We start from the raw sequence: 19,510 nt of genomic DNA on the forward strand, positions 1-19,510 counted from the left end.
TTTGGCTTGCACCCTGGGATATTTAAATAGACTCTGCACTTCAAAAACGCTTTCACAAACTCCAATAACTTGTGGTATTTTCAGAGCTTTTTATGGTAATTGGTGATATATTTTATTTTTATTACTAATTGTTCAGATAAATATGTTAAATTCTCTATGAAAACTTAATTTTCTAAAGGCCTTTTTTAACCTTTTCTGAAAAGTGGATGAAAAACAGAAAATGAGTCCAACCAGTTTAGAGATTTATTGGATCTATAAATGTGCCATTTGGCTAATCTGATTTGCACCTTCTTGCATTTTCATGGTATTTTTGCAGTGTCACAGCTCACTCCCTACTATTCTTTTGCTATTGGCTTATCACAATATTCTGAGTTATCTCAAGTTTACTCCAATTATTTATACACGAAATATACATTTAAAGTTATTACACCAAATATAAAATACCATAAAATCAAAGGAAAGCACCAAAAAAAAAAAAAAAGATAAATGACTTGTTTAGCAAATCACTTGTTTGGCTGCTGTTCTACAGCTAATTCAACCATTTCTAGATACCTTGATAAAATGTCATCATTCTATATGATGTTTTTGCTAAATGTTTTGATGCACCAGACATTTTTTTGTGACAAAGATGGCTACCTACCTCTGTGGTATTTATTCCTGCTTGTAAATAATTGAACCCTTAATTGTTGCGGAAGGTAAAACAAGAAGGCCACAGAAATATACTTCAAGCTGTGTATTTAGAAAGGGTCAATGGAAGTCCTTGTTGGTGCTTCCACTGAAGGTATTTCAAAAGTGCTCTCTCAGTTGACCGGTGCTATTTTTCCTTCCTTTTTCTTTGCTGAAATAGGAACATGATGATTGGAATTTCCACTGCCATTTGCAAAGCACGGGATGACACTGGGAATGGAAACCATGTTCTAACCCCAGTAGGGGAAGCACTGGATAATGGTGACATGACAGGGTTGCCATTCTGAAGCACCTCATCTGGGCTTCTTTTTTATGTAAGAAAAACACAGCAGTGTCTTCTTTAAGCCCCTGTTAGTTGGAGCTCTGTCATCATGCCCAAAGGTAATCTCTCACTGATATACATAAAATACATTTTCTACTTAGCTTCCTGGCTTCTTCAAATAGGCTTAAATATTAAAGATGATCCTTGAAATGCACTTATTATCTTCCCTCATTGATGAAAATACAGTGGAACAAGGTTTTGATCTACTCCAGTTGATTTTGATAAATTAATGTTATTCTTCGCTTCATTTCTCCTTTTCAGCTAAGACTAGAACTGGCGAGTTAGACTTAGAACAGCTGGCTCCCTGAACGCCTATCAAACCTTAGTGCTTCATACATTCCTCTATATAAACCTGACCCAATTAAAAGTGTTTCTGATAAAGAGAAATTGCCAGATGCCTTAAGAAAGTGCTTTGGGTGAAGGTACTGCATTTCACTCTCCCTAGTATCCCGTTCTGGAAGTACTTGGAAACACCAGTCAGTATTTCACTTCATTTCCTATTTCTCACGGTCTCACTGCTTTCCTTACTTACCCGCTTCCTCACCTTACCCCCTATTCTGTGGTCCATCATTATAATCATTCTCTTGTAAAATTGTTTATTTTCCACATGCCTGTCTCTCTCCTACTTATTCTAGCAAATAAAATGCTGGTTAAACCCAAATCTCTTCTTTCTATGATTGCAAATGCACAGCCAACCACAACTGTAGGAAAACATACTAGTATATATCACATCAAGAAAACCCAAAGATCTGTCTAATATACCAACTACTGACTGCTATTTCTATCACCCTCCTGTTCTGCAAGATAATTATTTTATATCTCTTCCTCTGCTCAGACAAGCTCCTACAAATTCCTCACTTTCAATAGTTGGTATTCCTGACTGCACTGAAAAAAATCCGAGCAATGCAAAGAGGATTATTTCCTCACGCTCCTACCCTGAGCATCTGTTCCCAAACAGCCTGTCTTCCTCCCTGTTTCAACAGATTAACTATTCATCTTCCAAAGACCAATCTTTCCATGTGTTTTAATTACATCAACTTTTTAAAAAACTTGACTACTGCAATTTTCCCTTTTTTCTCTTAAACAATCTGCATTTCCTCTTGACCAGATTATTCACATCAGCATTAAAGAGTATCCTAGGTGCAAATTTTATAAAATCCCCTCCCTTCAAAAAAAAAAAAAAAAAAAAAAAAAAAAAAAAAAAAAAAAAAAAAAATCCCCTCCCTTCAACTCCCCATCACTCTCTGGCTAACACAGTTCTCTCTCTGTTCACCCTGAACCAATGTTCAGCAATAATATTATCATTTTAGCCTCTTTCTAAACCCATTCCTTCATAAAAACATAAAAAAAAGGAGTTTGAAGCAGATTAAACATAGTAGGAAGTAATAGAGAAGGGTTTTACTCCCAGGTTCAAGGATCTTTGTTTCTAGAAGACAGAAAGTGTTAGATCTCAGTGGCAGTCAATGCTAACATGGAAGTCCTCTAAATTAATTCATAGTGTTGAGACCCATGGTCATGGCTCTGTTGCTGAGACCTCATTGTTCCTTTATTCCCACATTCCATCTTCAGAAAAAACTTGAGATCAGAGAGGAAGCAGTTCATTCACAAGGAGGGGATAAAGTAGGGAAGTTGCATTTCTCCCATGCTGCTCAGGGCACCTCTTGCAACATGAAAGCCTGCAGTTTGGCTCAGAGCCTTGTTCCTGGGCTTCCTAGCTGGCGCATGGCAAAAGAGTGAGTTATCTAAGAAGTCTGCTTCAGATATGAATGATGAGCAGAAACTCTTAAAGAACAGTCATTTGGAATGGTTCTCATGTGTCACCCTGCATCACAATCACCTCGGAAGCTTGCCAAAATGCAAATTTAAAATCAATTTGCAGAGAGTGCTGGTGGAGTCCAGTGATCTACATTTTGGCAATTTTTTCAAGTCATCCTGATGCTGCTAGAACATGAACCATGCATTGCTCCACAAACTACTAAGAACTGGACCAGCTAGTTGGTCCTTAGACTGAAAGAACTAGAACTGGGAGTGAGTATAAAAGACAGAACTAATTGTTGACCAAAACAGAACTGCAGAATCTCTCACAGAACAAAACAAAACAAACAGCTCAGAGCATTAGTTTTGTCAAATAGACCATTAGTCTGCAAACAATCACAACAAAGAGCCAGATTCGCAACAACAATCATTTCCCCAGGATGCAGCATCTAGAGAGAGAACACCCCCCTCACAGACTAGTTCTGTCCTCTCAAGATCGCATATCCTCAGGTACAACTGCTGTCTCCAAAGTCCAACTCCAAACATCGGAGACCACTGGGACTAGCATGCACCATGTCCTCTGTACCTTGTCTGCTTTCTTCACTGGTTCCCTGAAAGTTTGTTTCCAAGCTTTGATCCATGTCTAGTTACAACTGGGTTTGCATTAGAAACCAAGGCCTAGATCTGCTTCTGTTGAGTGTCCATATAGTCAAACCATAAACTCTCCATTTTTCTCAATCTTTTTCCCAACATTTTTAAATTGATTTCTCAAGACACACTTTCCATCACAAGGTGCTCATTATAAGTCTTCTTTCCTCCACTTGTTAACCTCAGATGCAAGGCTCAATCCTCAGTGTGAATTTTTATTTTTACGCATTCCAAAGGGGACCTCATCAAGCTCAAATTTATGGCTTTAAATACAGCTTACACACATTGATGTTATCTAAATACACAACTTTAGGCTCACTCTCCTCTGATCTCCAGACTTACATACTTGATTTCCACTGAGAAATTGTATTGAAGTTAACTTGTTGAAAAAAAAATATTATGTGTGTGTATATATATAGGCAGCCCGGCTGGCTCAGAGGTTTAGCGCCCCCTTCAGCCCAGAGGGTGATCCTGGAGAACTGGGATCAAGTCCCATGTCTGGCTCCCTGCGTGGAGCCTGCTTCTCCCTCTGCCTGTGTCTCTGCCTCTCTCTCTCTCCTCTCTGTGTATTCTCATGAATAAATAAATAAAATCTAAATAAAATAAAATAATAAAATAAAATAAAATAAAATAAAATAAAATAAAATAAAATAAAATAAAAAAAAAAAATATATATATATATATATATATATATATATATATCAGTCTCCAAATGTGCTTCTTCTATAGTCAGTTACGATAGAACACAAGGATACATCTAAATGCTTGAAATTTCTTGGGTTTATTATTTAAAAACTACTTCTCATATTCACATTCTAGTCCTCAGTGATATCATCAGATGTGCTTTCAATAAATATTCCAAATTTAACCACTCTTTACCTCTTCATCATTAACACTCTATTTTAAGCCACAATTATCTCTTCCCTAGACTACTAAAATACTTTTTTTTTCTTTAACAGGTCTCCGTGCTTCTAGTCATTTTAAAACAAATCAGAACATGCCACTTCATACACTAAATACTGTGATGGCTTCCTATTACACTTAGAATGGGAATCCAAATATTTAATTAGGCCTTCGGGGCTCCCTGTGATCTGACCCTTGGCTACCTCACCAAGTTCCTATCTGTCACTCTCCTCTTAATTCATACAAACCACACTAGTTCCTATGGAAGTGAATCAGTGTGAATTGATGCATCATACATACAATCCTACATCATCCATTGGACTAAATAGCTAAATTTGAATTAAATCAGAAAATAAAAACCCTCTGATTATAAAAATAATATCAGGGACACCTGGCAGGCTCAGTTGGTTAAGCACCTATTTTCGGCTCAGGTCATGATCTCCAGGTCCTGGGATCCAGCCAGAGTCTAGTTTCCTGCACTGTGGAGCATCTAATTCTCCCTCTATTTCTGCCCTTCCCCCCTACCACATGCTCTCTCTCTTTCTCAAATAAATAAAAATCTTAAAAAAAAAAAAAAAAGAGTATCAGCCTACAGGGCCAATATTCACAGGCATGAATTAATGATTAAGAGTATAACATTTGCTACACATAAATAGCAGTTTTTTAAACCATTAATAAGATCAGATAATCTGATTAAAATTTCAAGATGCTTAGTTTTTTCAGCTTCTAAAATTTATATGGTTGTCTAATTGTTGATATTTAAATTTCAAAAAGTAATTTACATTTCTGATGCTTGAATTTTCCAATTAGAATGAATTACACTGCTATACTTCATGATGAGAAAAGCGGTATAAATTTATAGCATTTATTCACTCAACCACCTGTTTTTTTACATTGAAAAAGGTTTTACATTAACAATAAGTCTCAAAAAAAAAAAGAAAAAAAAAAAAAAAAAGAAAAGAGAAAACCTGAGGCCTTGCCAAACTAAAGAAGTTGAAACCTTTCCTTCCTAATCAACTGTGATATTCTTTGAATATATAGTGAAGCATAAAGCAATGATAACATCATATTTCTTACCATTTACTTGGAAGATGTGAGTCTGAAAGACTTGTTCATAGCCATCTGCATAGCAGGTGTAATTGCCCATGTGAGTTGTGGTAACCTTAGTAATATACAAGGACCCATCATCTCCAAAGTCCTATAGAAATAAATTCAAATAAAATAAAACAAAATGAGATCTTTGTATTTAAAACGTATTTTAATAATCCACTTTTTAAAAAAACATATTCAGAAGCAAAGTAAATAGACTAAAATAGTGTTTTTAAATTATCAAAATGATAATTGTTAGTCTTATAGAGTTGGATGGACTATAATTACCATTTTCTCAAGACATGTTTTGATTAAAAAGTGTAATTTCACTCATATATACAGCTTTTTTAGTATTTATTTGAATTATATGAGTTTATATAAACTAATTCAATTTCCATGTATTTTTTTCTAATTTAGTTTACAGCAGTCTCCCCTCATCCACAGTTTTGTTTTTCCCAGTTTCAGTTAACTAGAGTCAACCGCAGTCTGGAAATTAATAAACGTTCTCCTGATGTGTCATCACTAGCTCAGTAGTAGTCTTACCCTGAGTCATAATGTCTACCTTATTCACTTTGCTTCATCTCATCATATAGGCATTATAATCTCACATCATTACAAGAAGTATCATGATTATAGTAAATAAGGTATTTTGAGAAAAACCACATTCACAGAGCCTTTATCATAGTATATTGTTATAATTTTTCTATTTTTATTGTTAACCTTTTACTATGCCTAATTTATAAATGAAACTTTATCATAGGAATGTATATATAGGGAAAAACACAGAATACATATAAGGTTTTATACCATATACAGTTTCCGACATCACCTGCAGCTCTTGGAACATAACTCCAAATATAAGAAGGGATGGCTGTACCTTTTTAGTTAATAAAGCTGTAAAATGACTTTTTTCTTATTTTTAGCTAAAACAAATAGCTCTTAGTTATACCCTTGACACTGATAATTGTCCAATAATTTTATATCATTTAATTATATATTCACCCAGAGAAAAATGATGAAAGCAGTATGATGTCAGAGGTAAAATTTATATCTATATTGATAGAATACAATTTTTTAAAGCCCAGAAACAATCAATATATTAGAACAAAACAACGATACTATTTCAAATATATGAAGACAAATGTATGACTTTTTGGAAAAAAGAAAGAAAACAAATCTCACACTGTTTGTCAAAATCAAATCTAAGAAGGACCTCTGGAAGAGCCGAGTAAAGACTAGAAAATCTTCTCTTCCATAAAGGCAATGAATACACTGCAGCAATTGTCAGAATCAACTTTTCAGAAATCTGGAAATAGATAAAAAGGACTTGCACCAATCTACAGAGCATTTACTCCAAAAAATAGTTGAATCTCTGTAAGAACAAAGAGATTTGTGGCATCCCTCTTTTCACAGCTGCATGGATGCCTTGTACCACCAGCTTTGTAATGCGGCCAGCTGTGAAAACCATCATCCCAGCACACACCGGAGGGAGAAGAGTAGGCTTCGAGCAACTCCAAGGTCCCATCCTCGAAGAAATGTCAGCATTTGACCCATCTAGCAGCCCCCTGAAAACTTCCATTTTTGTGATGTCCTTATATTTGAGCGAGACTTTGAGCTCAGTTTGTGTAAACAGCTATCAATCCCGAAGGCCTTTATTGAAAAGAAACAACAGCCAATTGCTTAATGTTACAGCTTCTTATGATGGCGCTACTGAAGGGAGATAACAGTAGGTACACCAAACCAAACCAAACCAACCAACAAACAAAAACATAAAAGGAAAAGTGAGAATGGGATGTCAATAAGGGGATATGAAAAAAATCTGCATATTTCTGGGAATCTGGAGGTCATAAAAATGTGCAAGATTGTGCGCATACCCAAAAGAGGTGTACTTTTTTTTTTTTTTTTACATTTTAGTTTTAGGATGAGAATCCCTAATCTCTAATTGGCTTTGAGGCCCCACACATTCAGAAACTGAAGGCTAAGGCAAACTTGCTACTGCCTGTGGGAGCATTGAGGACATAACACAAAACAGAAATAGAGCACTTTGGCAAGTCTGGAAGACTTATTGATTCAACACATTTAATTAAATACCTGTTCAATCATTAGCTCATCACTAAGCTGAGCAAAGATTTCAGTGACTAAATATAGTAAACTAAAGAAAAATAGATAAATTACACTTCATCAGAATTAAAAACTTGTACTTCCCAAAGAATACAATCAAAACAATTAAAAGATCTCCAACAGAATGGGAGAAAATATTGCAAATCATTTATCTTATGTGGGCTTGTATCTAGAATATATCCAATGAAAACGAGCAAATAATTTGAATAGATATTTATTAAAAAAAAAAAGAATTTTTAATGGGTAATAGGCACAAACAGGGATAATCAGCATAATTAGTCATTAGGGAAAGGCAAATAAAAGCCACTATGAAATACCACTTCACACCTACTAGAATGGCTAAAAAATAAAAAAAGACAGTAACAATTATTGAAGAAGATGTGGGAAAATTGGAACCTTCAAACATTGCTGATGAGAATATTGAATGGAGTACCTATTTGGAATAACAGTTTTGGCAGTTCCTCAAAAGTTAAACAGAGTCTTGTATGTCTAACAATTTGATTCCTAGGCATATACCCCCCCCAAAAAAAAATCTATACATAAACTGTACATGAATGTTCATAGTAGCTTTACTCATATAAACCAAAAAAGTGAAAACAACTCATATACCTAACAATTAATGAATGGATAAAACAAAGTCATATATAATTAAATATTATTTGTCAATACAAAAGAATAAGGTACTAATATATACTGTAGAATGAATGAATCTTGCAAACATTATGTTAAATCAAATAAACCAAACTCAAAAAGGCACTAATTGCATGAGTTTATTTATAGGAAATATCAATGGCAATTCCATAGAAATAAAAAATAGATTAATGGTTACTAGGAGCTGAGGGGATGAGATGATAGGAAATGAGTGCTAACAGGTTTGGAGTCCTTTTGAAGTGATGAAAATATTCTAAACTCTGATAGCCATTGTGGCTGCACAATTTTCAGAATAAACTAAGAACCTCTCAACTAGACATTTTTTAAAGTGGTTAATTTTATGAAGACTGTACTTCAATAAAGCTGTTACTGAAAATAAGTTATATATGGAATATTTAGATATCAAATATATATACATATTAAAATAAAACCACATATCACTTTGGCCAACCGAATCTTTATTTAGTATAAAAATTTAGAAATCAAGAAAGAATGACCAAAATACGCTTATATAAAGAATAGACACTCTGCATTACAAAACATTGTAAGCATTAGAGAAATAAAATGAACCAGAGGTTATATATGCAAAATATTAAAAAAAACAAAGCATTTTAATCCTTATTTAAATAGTAGTTATTATATGTCAGATACTGCTCTAAGTAATTCATAAATATTGACGGATTTGATCTGTATAACAAAGCTATAAATCTACTAAAGAGAATCTAATAAATTCCTCTCACGTTAAAGCAGGGGATACTAAGATGGTGAGTAATCTTCTTAGTTTTTCTTGGCCCCTAATTAGTAGAAGGAGGATTTGAAACCAGGTAGGCTTACTCGAGGCTGTGCTTTAAACCCCTCTACTTATGCTACCTTTCTTGTCAATCACGGATTCAGTAGGAATAAGGACAGGAAAAGAGAAGAAAGAAGTCAAAATAAAATGCCTGAAACAAAGAAAGTCAATCACACTGGTTAGTCTGGAGAAAAGAAGCTAGAAATATAGTGAGAGCACATGAGGAAAAGGAAGAAGGAAAGCTGATAGGCCGGAGGCTTACGTCAAGAAAAGACAGCAGCACTTAAAATAAGTGAACATCCGTGTCTCTTTCCTTTCTCAGCAGCAGTAAATGAGGATGACTATACGGATGCTGTTGCACCCACTCTTTTCAAGATGTAATTGGCAAATTTTCAACATCTTTTACTACAAATACTATTAAAAGGTTTTATATGTACGCGGTAACCATTGAAGAATTGTTTGGTGGGGAGCCTGAGTGGTTCAGTCAGTTAGAAGGTCGACTCTTGATGTCAGCTGAGGTCATAATCTCAGGGTCTTGAGATCATGTCCAGCATGGGGCTCTGTGTTGAGTGGGGAGTCTGCTTAAGATTCTCTCTCTCCCTGTCCCTCTCCCTCTACCCCTCCTCCTGCTTGTGTGCTCTTCTCTCTAAAATAAATAAATGATCTTAAAAAAATTACCTATTTATTGTCTAACTTTTAACTTTGGAGTTTACTATTTTTCATGCTCATTCCCCCAATTTTTAATGAATTCTTTATCTTTTAATTTTGTGTAGACGATTTGGTCTGAAGATTTTTTCATTCCTCTCATCAACTTTATGATCAAAAGGCTTTATCATTCTGATTTCATATAAATATTTCCCAACATTTCTTTCTCATTTCCTTACACTTACAAAATTATATATTAATCATTTAACATTTACGTTTTATTTTTTAAAGAAGTGAGCATTCATCTTTACTTTTTTTTTTTTCTAAACTATAACTAATTGTGTCAACCGCATTTGGTCAGAAAACCCCATCGCCATTTTTTTTATCTTTGAATCTTTAAAATATAGTACCTAGTGACTTACCAATATTCATGTAGCAGTGCTCAAAAAACATAACTAGTATATTTCAGACTTTACCTATATTCATACCATGTGCATTTCTTTTAAAAATAGCTTCCTTCTGATACTCATACAGATTGATTGCAATCAAGAAAATTACTCTGAAGCTATTGAACCTGGGCCTGAAAATAAGGAAAGTGCACTCTCAGTCAAGGGAGCAGGAGACAGAAGAAATGAGACAGAAAGAGGGAGTGAGAGGAGGAGAGAAGAGTAAGAATGAAAATAAGGAGGAGGGGGGGCAGGACAGAGAAGAAAGAGGGAGGATAAAGAGAAGGAATGGCAGGAAAGAAACATACTGTATGCTCTGGCCATCAAATCATTTAGCTGAAGAATGATATTTCTTTAATAACTGTCAAATAAAATTCTTCAACATCATATAAGATTAATCGTACCACATTTCTACAGCTGCCAGGGTGAGCTTTCATAACACTAGAGGGAAAGTCTCATGATCTGCACAACAGGAGAGGATTTAGACCTTGAGCCCCAATAGGAGAGTCGCTGTGTGATACACATGTGTGGTAAAACTCCCCGCATCACTCCAGGCCACCACTTAAAACACTGCTCATGCTTAGAGCACTCGGGCTAGAAAATGGAAATGCCAAATATAAAGACTGAAGCTGTGATTCTGGTTAGCACTACCGCAGACAGTTGACATGCAACAGGATAAAATGTGGAACAGCCAAACTTCTGTAAAAATCAATAAAGGAAAAAAAATCAATAATTATTAGAGTTACAAAATATTTTGCAAAAGATTATGATCCAAACATAATGACCAATAACCTAAGAACCCAGTGTGCATAAGGTAGACAAAGGCATGGGGGCTAGAACACACAGGAAAGATTCATGGAAAGCAGAACAAATCTTGGAGACCAAAATAGAACAGAAATGAATTCCTTTACTGGACAAGAATAATTGGACGTAATTGTAAAAACCCAAAGCATATATGCTGTTTGTAATTATTTTTCTATTCATGCATACCAACCTATAAATAGGTCTTGTAAAGTATATTTTCAAAAACTCCTCTTTTAAATCTCCATGAAATCTGAAATAAACAACTTTTCCATGTGTTGTTCTACATAGCTACCTAGGAAAGTATGACTCTTCCCTGTCTACTATAATCAGGATTCCTTCACCTAATGATATGAAAATTATCTGAGAATATAACCTTGAGAATGTTTATTTAAAGGCTCTTATCACTATTGTGTTATTCTGTGTTATTCTGCAACATGAACTTGCTTTAACTTGGAATATTTTCTAAATTAGCATATGTGTGACCCTTTCTAGTCTATGTGTGTTTATGTGTTTTTCCTCTTTCTTTTAAATGTAAGCAAAATCTTCCAGTCTCAATTTCTTCCAATATATAACTTTATAATCTTCAGACAGCTTTTCTGTATAAACAAGACTTTAATATTCTCTCTTCACTTTGAGTAAGGCATGGATCTTTTCACTACACTAAAATTAAACCAAATAAATATTTATTGAGCACCTCAACATGTCAAGTACTATGCTAAATAATTCATATAAATTATCAAATTTCATCCTTTAGACAATCTTTTTCAAATGCACTACTGTTTGTCCCATTTTATATATAAGAAACCTGAAATATGCTGATGTTCAGGCTGGGGTCACTGACTCCTATGGTCTGAATGTTTGCGTTCCCTTCCCAATTCAGGTATTGAAATCCTAATGCCCAATATGGTACAATGAGATTAGGCCTTTGAGAGGTGATTACATCATGAGAGTGGAACCTGCATGAATGGGATTAGTGGTCTTTTAAAATAGACCCAACATAGATCCCTCATGCTTTCCACCATATCAAGATACAGGGAGAAGCCACTGGCTATGAACCAGGAAGAGGCCTCTCACCAGAATTAATATGGTAGTGCCTTGATCTTTGATTTATAAGTTCCAGAAATAAATTTCTGTTATTTATGCTCTCCATTTTGTATGGCACCCCAATGGACTAAGACACCACCAAAGTGAGAGGTCTAAGATGACCATCCAAACCATCAGACTGCAGGATTGAACTACTCTCATTACTATGCAATTCTTAACACATCTTCCTCTTTCCAGATTCTCCATTATTTTAGCCAAACCTCAAAATTACCTTTGAGGTTTTTTTTAATATGTATTCTGAGAATATATATAAGTATATGCACCATATATATGTATACAGATATATCAATCCTACTCTACCTCCATCCTGACTCAACCCTTCTAATCTTTGAATCTTTCTTTTTCTCAGCATTTTTCTCACCTTCAATAGATTAAATCAAATGTGCAATTTTGATACTCAGCCATGGTTGAGAATTATGGCCTTAAAATAACAATCTTTGAATTCAGGGAAAAAAATCTTGCACTTATTCTGGACCTCCATTGCACCTTTATAATCTTGCTGCCAATAGACACCCCATGAATATTTCTTCAGTGATTAAATCTTTATGAGATTCTACACAATTAAAAAGTTGCCTCAAGGCACTGATGTCTAGAAAGTCAATAGGAAGAAACTTGAAAACGTTTATTTTGTTGAGTTGATTGTTTATATTCTTTTCAAAGCAGTAAAAAAACAGAACTGTGGTAAAAAGAAAATTTGAAGGACATTCCTAAAATTTCAAAAACTTTTATGGCTACAATTGTCTATAATCAATTGTGTAAAAGTAAAATTTAAAGCATTTAACAAAAAAAAAAAAATAAAAAAAAAAAAAAATAAAAAAAAAAAATAAAGCATTTAACAACCCATAAATGACAAGCATCGATCATCCTGAATATTCAGGGAAGCACACATCAGATATGATTATGGCAGAGCATAACAACTAAAATTCAGGCCTGTATTTAACCATGAACATTTGTTCCGATCTGAAAGAAAATCACATCCATTAAAAAATGATAAATTTGAAATTTAAAACTTAACTTTCCTTTTTCAATTATGTTCTCCATAGTTCTAAATTGCATAGTACCAATGTTACCATACTTCAAATGATATTTTCTATGTAATATCCATTGCTTTAACATATACTCACATTACAGTAATTTGTAATGTTGATTATGCTAGTGTGCTTTTACTTTGTAATCTTGTGCAAGCTATTTTCCTAGCTTTATATGTGTACGAAATATATTTTCATAAAATAGCAATAAAAGTAATTTAGGCAAACATCTACATATTGAAATTGACTAAGTACTATTATTTTATGATATTATATTATGATGTTATTTTTTATGATGTATGTGGAACTACAGAAGATTTTCACTAGCCTATTAGATACTTAATGTATATAAAATACAATATGACTTAATGTATATAAAATTCAAACATGCAAAACCAATTATATTTTAGATATGTATATATTATATACATTTATGGTAAAAAAAAAAATTTACAAAACCAGCAAAGAACTACTTAGCATATAACTCATGGAAAGAATTGTATTAACAAGAAAAAGAAGAAGACTGTAATAGGGATGAGCCTATAAGGGCCTTCAAATTTGTTGTTAATGTTATCCTTTTTAAGTAGTTATTGAGCCTATAAATTACAAGTCCATTATTTTACCTTAAATTGTATACACCCTTGGGTATGTGTAATATTGAAATATAAAATAACCAATTCAACAAAAAATTCTACTAGACCTTAAATCATGTACTTGAATATATATTGCTTCCCCTAGTACACATAAAATGTTCCAAGTGTCTTTCTTATTTATTCTAAATAGACTAGAATTTTACTTATTAAAATTTTAATGGGGAAAAAATAGACATTTAGATGCTATACTATATTCTGGCATGTTCTGAAAGAGAACTAATCTTTCTTTTGGTTTCGTCAAAAATATTAATAACATAATACCCAAAGGTACCTGGAATCCTGGTCCCCCTGTTAAAATTAGTGAATTAATACAGTAGATTAGAGAGTTCTGGCTCCATCTTAGAAGAGAAAAATGGAAAGGGTGTCACATCTATGCAAACAATAAGAAGTTAGGCAATCTACAAAATCACACTATGTTCTTGAACCCATCAGAGTACTGACTTCGAAGGCAACTGACTAGGGTAAAATTTGATTACATTTGAGTGACCCTCAAAAAAGAAACAATGCACAGGCAATCACCCACCTATACCACAACACTAGAAGAAATCAAGGCTGCCATACAAATAGGTGTTTTAAGAAAAAATGAAGTGATTTTTTTAATGGATTGCTAAAACCTGAACATACACAGTTGTAAGTATAGACCCCTGGGAGCACACACACCTGTGCCTTCTTCTCCATGGACCTCGCTGTTTGCTCATGAAAAAGACTGGGAGCAGTGGAGATCAGGGAAAGCATCCCTCAAAGTGAAGTTCTGATGTTGTGTAACATATTGTAGTTCTACTGCTGAGGAAAAAATCAACGATTCTTGCCTGGAGTCTTTTCCCAGTGGAATGAAGTTTTAACCTTCTGAAGAAAGGCAGCAAATCCTGTTACTTTCAGTGGGTGAAAACATCCTGAGTTTGGGAAAAGGAGAAAGGAAGAAATCCTTCTACTTTTAGAAAATTAAAGATCCCTTGCCACTGGTGGCAGGCAGGATCACTGAGAAACTTCTGCTCAAAAAACTCAGAGGCACATGTACAGCCTAAGGCTAAGGCTGAATAATAATAATAATAATAAAAATACAGAATCCTTTCTTGCTCCTCAGCACCTCAGTTCCAAGAACCAGGAAACAAACAAGAACAGAATACCACTAATGGAGGGACATGGAGAATGGAGAGACAGTTTCTCTGAAGCACAAGCTTACAGGGAAAATCTAAAGCTGAGGATGGACTAAAAGCAATCAAGAATTTTCTCAGATAACCAATCTAGCTCCCACCCTAACCAAAAGTGGCCACCAGAGGAACTTGAAGGTGATGGTGCATTGAGGGTAATCATAGCAACCAACAAAATGGAAACATGGCTCAACTCCTCAATAAAGGCCTAGCACAAAAAGAGTCATACCTATTTCCAAGCATAAATACTATTTACCTTGGTTTCTACCACCCCACATAGAATATGTGGATTTCAGCTACAAATTATGAGACACACAAAATTGAGAAGAAAAATAATCTGCTGTTGAGAGACAAAACAATCAATAGAACTAACCTCAAATATAAATCTATTGTTAGGAAAATCAGATAGGGGATAAAATAACTATGATGAACATGTCACAGGCTCTACTGGAAAAATCTGAAGACATTATGAATAGATGGGTAATTTCAGCAGAGAAATAGAAGCAATAAGAATGTGTCAAAGGACATGCTGGGAATAAATTTAAAAACACACATAGTAACAGAGATGAAGAGTGCTTTTGGCAGGCTCATCAGTATGCCTGACACATCGAAAGAAAGACTCAGTGAACTTGAATATAGGTCAGTAGACATTACTCAAATGGAAACACACATAGGAAAATAGTGAAACAGAGAGAGAGAGAGAGAGAACTGAGCATCCAAGAGCTGTAGGCCAATATCAGTCTAAAATATGTGTAATTGGAATCCTAGAAGGAAAAAAAAAGAGGGACAATGGAGAGAAAAATGCTTGCAAATGAATAGTCAGGAATTTTCTAGAAATAACAAATTAAAAAAAAAAAAAAACAACCAAATAACAAATATATTCATACTGCTGAAGACCAAAGATAAGGAGAAATGTTAAAGGCTGTCAGGAAAAAAAAAATGTATATAATCATCTTTAAGAAAAGTCTCTCGGATTTTTGAGACCAGGTATAACCAGAGTAAAGGTATCAACATGTTTGGAAAAGCATTATGCATAATGTAGAGGGGTGAATGATCTAATAAAGAGGTTAAGAAAATCAGAGGAGTGAGGGAATCATATCAATTTTCCAACATAAAATGAGAGAAGTTCTCTTTGCCTGACCAAGGAAAGTTGGACCATTCAGTCATCTATAACATTGTAAATATCAATCAAGCAATCAATTATATGGCCATCTATAAATCAAAAATACATACAATCTTAAAATAAAGTGATCAATTCTGAGGCTATTTAAATTATAAAACTAATCATCTCTTGGTATTTGTACCTAAATAATATTCATTTCTAATCATTTCTTTTTAATAGCACCCACTTCTTATTTTCAATGTAATTTTGATAATTATCTTCTCCATATCTGCTTGGGTTGATTATAATATTCAGTTAAATTATGTTTAATATTAATTGATAAATATTTTAAATTTCTTGGATTAAATCAGCAAATAATATTATGCAAAAAATCCACTTAGCATTATTTCCATGAATCATCAGTCTTGAATCAGAAGAGCTCAGGGAACCAGAAGAAAGCAAGCACTTGATCCAAAACCCAATCAACAGGCAGAAACCACACAGGAATATGAGCATGGAAATTTCAATTAGAAATTACTGTTAACAGTGAATTAGAGCAATGGGTAATTGTCTACTAAGAATAAAGGGTACTCTAAACAATGTAGGAATAACAGATATAGGAGCAATCATTACCCCAAGAGGTGAGATAGTTAAGCCTGGGGAAGAGACTCCTCCTCTCCTGCATTGTTGATGCCCGTAACTCTTTGTAGAGGACATGTCTATGGCTCATTAGAGGGTAGAAAAATTCACTAAGGCTACAAAGCTTCTACAGGAGAAAATGTTCATAGGTGGCACCCTGTTGGAACATCCCACTGAACAGCCACTATGGTGTTGCTGGAGAAATCTGCCCACAGGGACTACCATAAGCTGTTATAAATCACGACTTTTAGAGCCAAGGGACTAAGCCAGGGGTTACGTGAAGCCTCGGCACTAAGAAAGTTGCACACAGTGCAGGAGTCTGCCAAGAAATACACACCAGAACTTGGAAGAGAAACCTTCCTACTCGAGTGTTCTAGTACTCCCTACTAACAAACCATGCCATCTGCCATAGCGGAACTGTTTACACATATATTATTGCAGAACTGTCATTTAAGGGTTATTAGAGAGGAGAGACAATGCATCAATAACTAGTACATCAATTTTCAGTATCTCTCAAGAAAAACGCCAAACTAAGAAAGCAAATGGTTAGCTGTCTGGTCTACTGCAAGCCACATGTTTTGCACTACATACACTTTCTGTCCTAATCGTTCACCAATAAGGGGGAAAAAACAGGTAACATACGGAGAATAAATTCAAAAGTATCCCAGAGCTGGTGACATCGTTATTTGCGATTTATGAAAACTCCTCAAGATGTAGATTTGTGGCTTATGCATTTGTCTGTATCATTTTTAAAAATATTTTGATAAAGACTCTTAAATAAAACATCCATGTTGCAAAGTTTAATTTCTGATTTTACTGCCTGAACATAGCACTCCACAGAAACCATGTACTTAGCCCTATTGACACTTATTTCTCTCTGTTGTAATTTCCTATTCAATTGCAATGCTCAGAATTGAAAATAATTTTATTTTCAGCCCCTCAATAAAGGTTTGTTGAAAAAGAATTGAAGAATGAGTTTATTTTGGAAGTAAAGACTTGTCAGTCATTCAAAACAGGTATTTTTACATGACTTCTTGGATGTTTCCCATTTTTCCTGTAAGTCAAGATAATTCTTTATATATCAAGAAGCTGCTGTCAACACATTATTTCATGGTAAAAACCAACTGACCCCCATTTCATTCACTAAGTACTTGCCCTTCAATGAAATTTACTAGTTGGCAACCTTGTCTTTGCCCTTCAATGGAAAATCATTCCACATCTTAGAAGGTAGGTCTTTTCAACAGTGTTTGTTAACCTAAGAATCCCCTTTTGTGGTAGACTAATTTCATAGATGGTCTCAATTAACTGCTATTTTGAAACAATGCCATTTGCTTTATAACTTTCTAGTCCTCTCCTCTTTGATCTTGAGTTTTGTTGCATTAGTTACTCTGGCTAAAGGAATGTTGGCAAATGTGATGCAAGCAGAGACTGGAAGGAAGGAAAGTGCATCTCTGCTTGCCTTATTTCCTGCTGTGTCCTGCTCTCTTTTGGATCCTTGGCATCAACAAGAGGATAAACTGAGATTAGCCTGCTAGAAAGTGAGAGACCACATGGAGCAGAGCTAAATTATCCCAACCGAGGCTATTGAAGACAAGGCGGTTCATAGCTTACACACAAGTTATTGCATTAGGAGTGAGAAAATTAATCAAGGCCAGTGTAGTTCAATCTAGGTCAGCAGGACCTCCAAGCTGACCCAAAATCTTGCAAGAAATAATGAATGGTTGTGATTTTAAGTCATGAAATTTTGGAATAATGTGTCATGTAGCAATGTCTATTTAGTGTAACTTTTTATCTCTGGCTGAAGTTTTTCTCTTGATTAATTTTTAATTATTAGAATTTTGTTTTGTTGTTTTATTTTCTTAAGAAATAACATCCTTAGCACTTCACTGGAGTTACTGCATAGGCAAACTGAATACTAACCAAGAAGTCACACTGAGATTGTTATATGAAATAGTCACTCGGATTTCTCAATAGCTGGAGAGCATTTTTCTTCCTATCAGCGATGAAGAGATTGTAAATCTGAACTGCATCACAACCAAAATGCAGAATATTACGTACAATGAACTTTAAAATTACTTAGGATGAGTTAAGAGCGTAAGTTTAAAATCTACAAATGTTGAATCTACTAAATAATATACTTGATGGAAAAAATAAATTAAAAATTAAATATACAATAGTAATGTTCTGATTTTTTCAAGAAGGTTCACAAGATTTAAACAAAAAAATGTTTTTAAAATCATTTGGAGGGAGGCCTTGGCCGCTCAGCAGTTGAGTGTCTGCCTTTGGCTCAGGGCATGACCCCGGGGTCCAAGGATTGAGTCCCACATCAGGTTCCCTGCGAGGAGCCTGCTTCTCCCTCTGCCTGTGTCACTGTCTCTCTCTCTGTGTCTCTCATGAATAAATAAATAAAATCTTAAAAAAATAAAGTAAACTCATTTGGAAATCTTTTACAATACAAAGGTGCTAATTCAATAAATGTAGACTTAACTATTTCACTAGATGGGACCTAACCCCCAGGTTGTTATTAAGTAGCATAGTAAGTTTGATGATGGCCAATGAGACAATAATGATGAATAGCTGCATAAAATTGAGCAGTCTGATGCTCTGAATCGTTCTGAAAACTTGGGGAAAGGACCTTGTGATTTCATGATAAGTTAAGAAATATTGTGTATATGAGACCTTCATTACTGAATCTTTATTCTGTGTGCACTAAGATGATACCACTGTTACTGGCTCAGCTGTCTTTTATAAGTTAAGAGAGAACGGACAGTATTGTTCTGCTAATTGCACACACCACAGCTAAAATATAGATCCTATTTGAAAACAATGAATCTTTTTTATATTAATGCTACCCATTTCCGAGATAAGAATAAATAAGACTTTAAAAAATGAAGAGCATTAAATGCCTTCTCTAAGACAATTTATTTTTTTCCAGAAATGTTTATTGGGTATTTCCTCTTCACCAACCACTC

At 34.5% G+C, this 19,510-nt stretch overlaps 1 protein-coding gene across 4 annotated transcripts in view; it reads right to left on the bottom strand.

Moving 5' to 3' along the window:
• The window catches only part of FSTL5 (follistatin like 5), a 683,263-nt gene that overhangs the window by 162,872 nt on the left and 500,881 nt on the right, over window positions 1–19,510 (bottom strand). For all 4 annotated transcript variants that reach the window (XM_072773810.1, XM_072773809.1, XM_072773808.1 and 1 more), the window contains exon 8: window positions 5,393–5,513. In XM_072773810.1, coding sequence (XP_072629911.1) covers window positions 5,393–5,513 — 121 coding nt within the window. The remainder of the gene's footprint in view (window positions 1–5,392; window positions 5,514–19,510) is intronic.

Source organism: Canis lupus, chromosome 13 (genome assembly GCF_048164855.1).
Source record: "Canis lupus baileyi chromosome 13, mCanLup2.hap1, whole genome shotgun sequence".
Classification (NCBI taxonomy): Eukaryota; Metazoa; Chordata; class Mammalia; order Carnivora; family Canidae; genus Canis; species Canis lupus.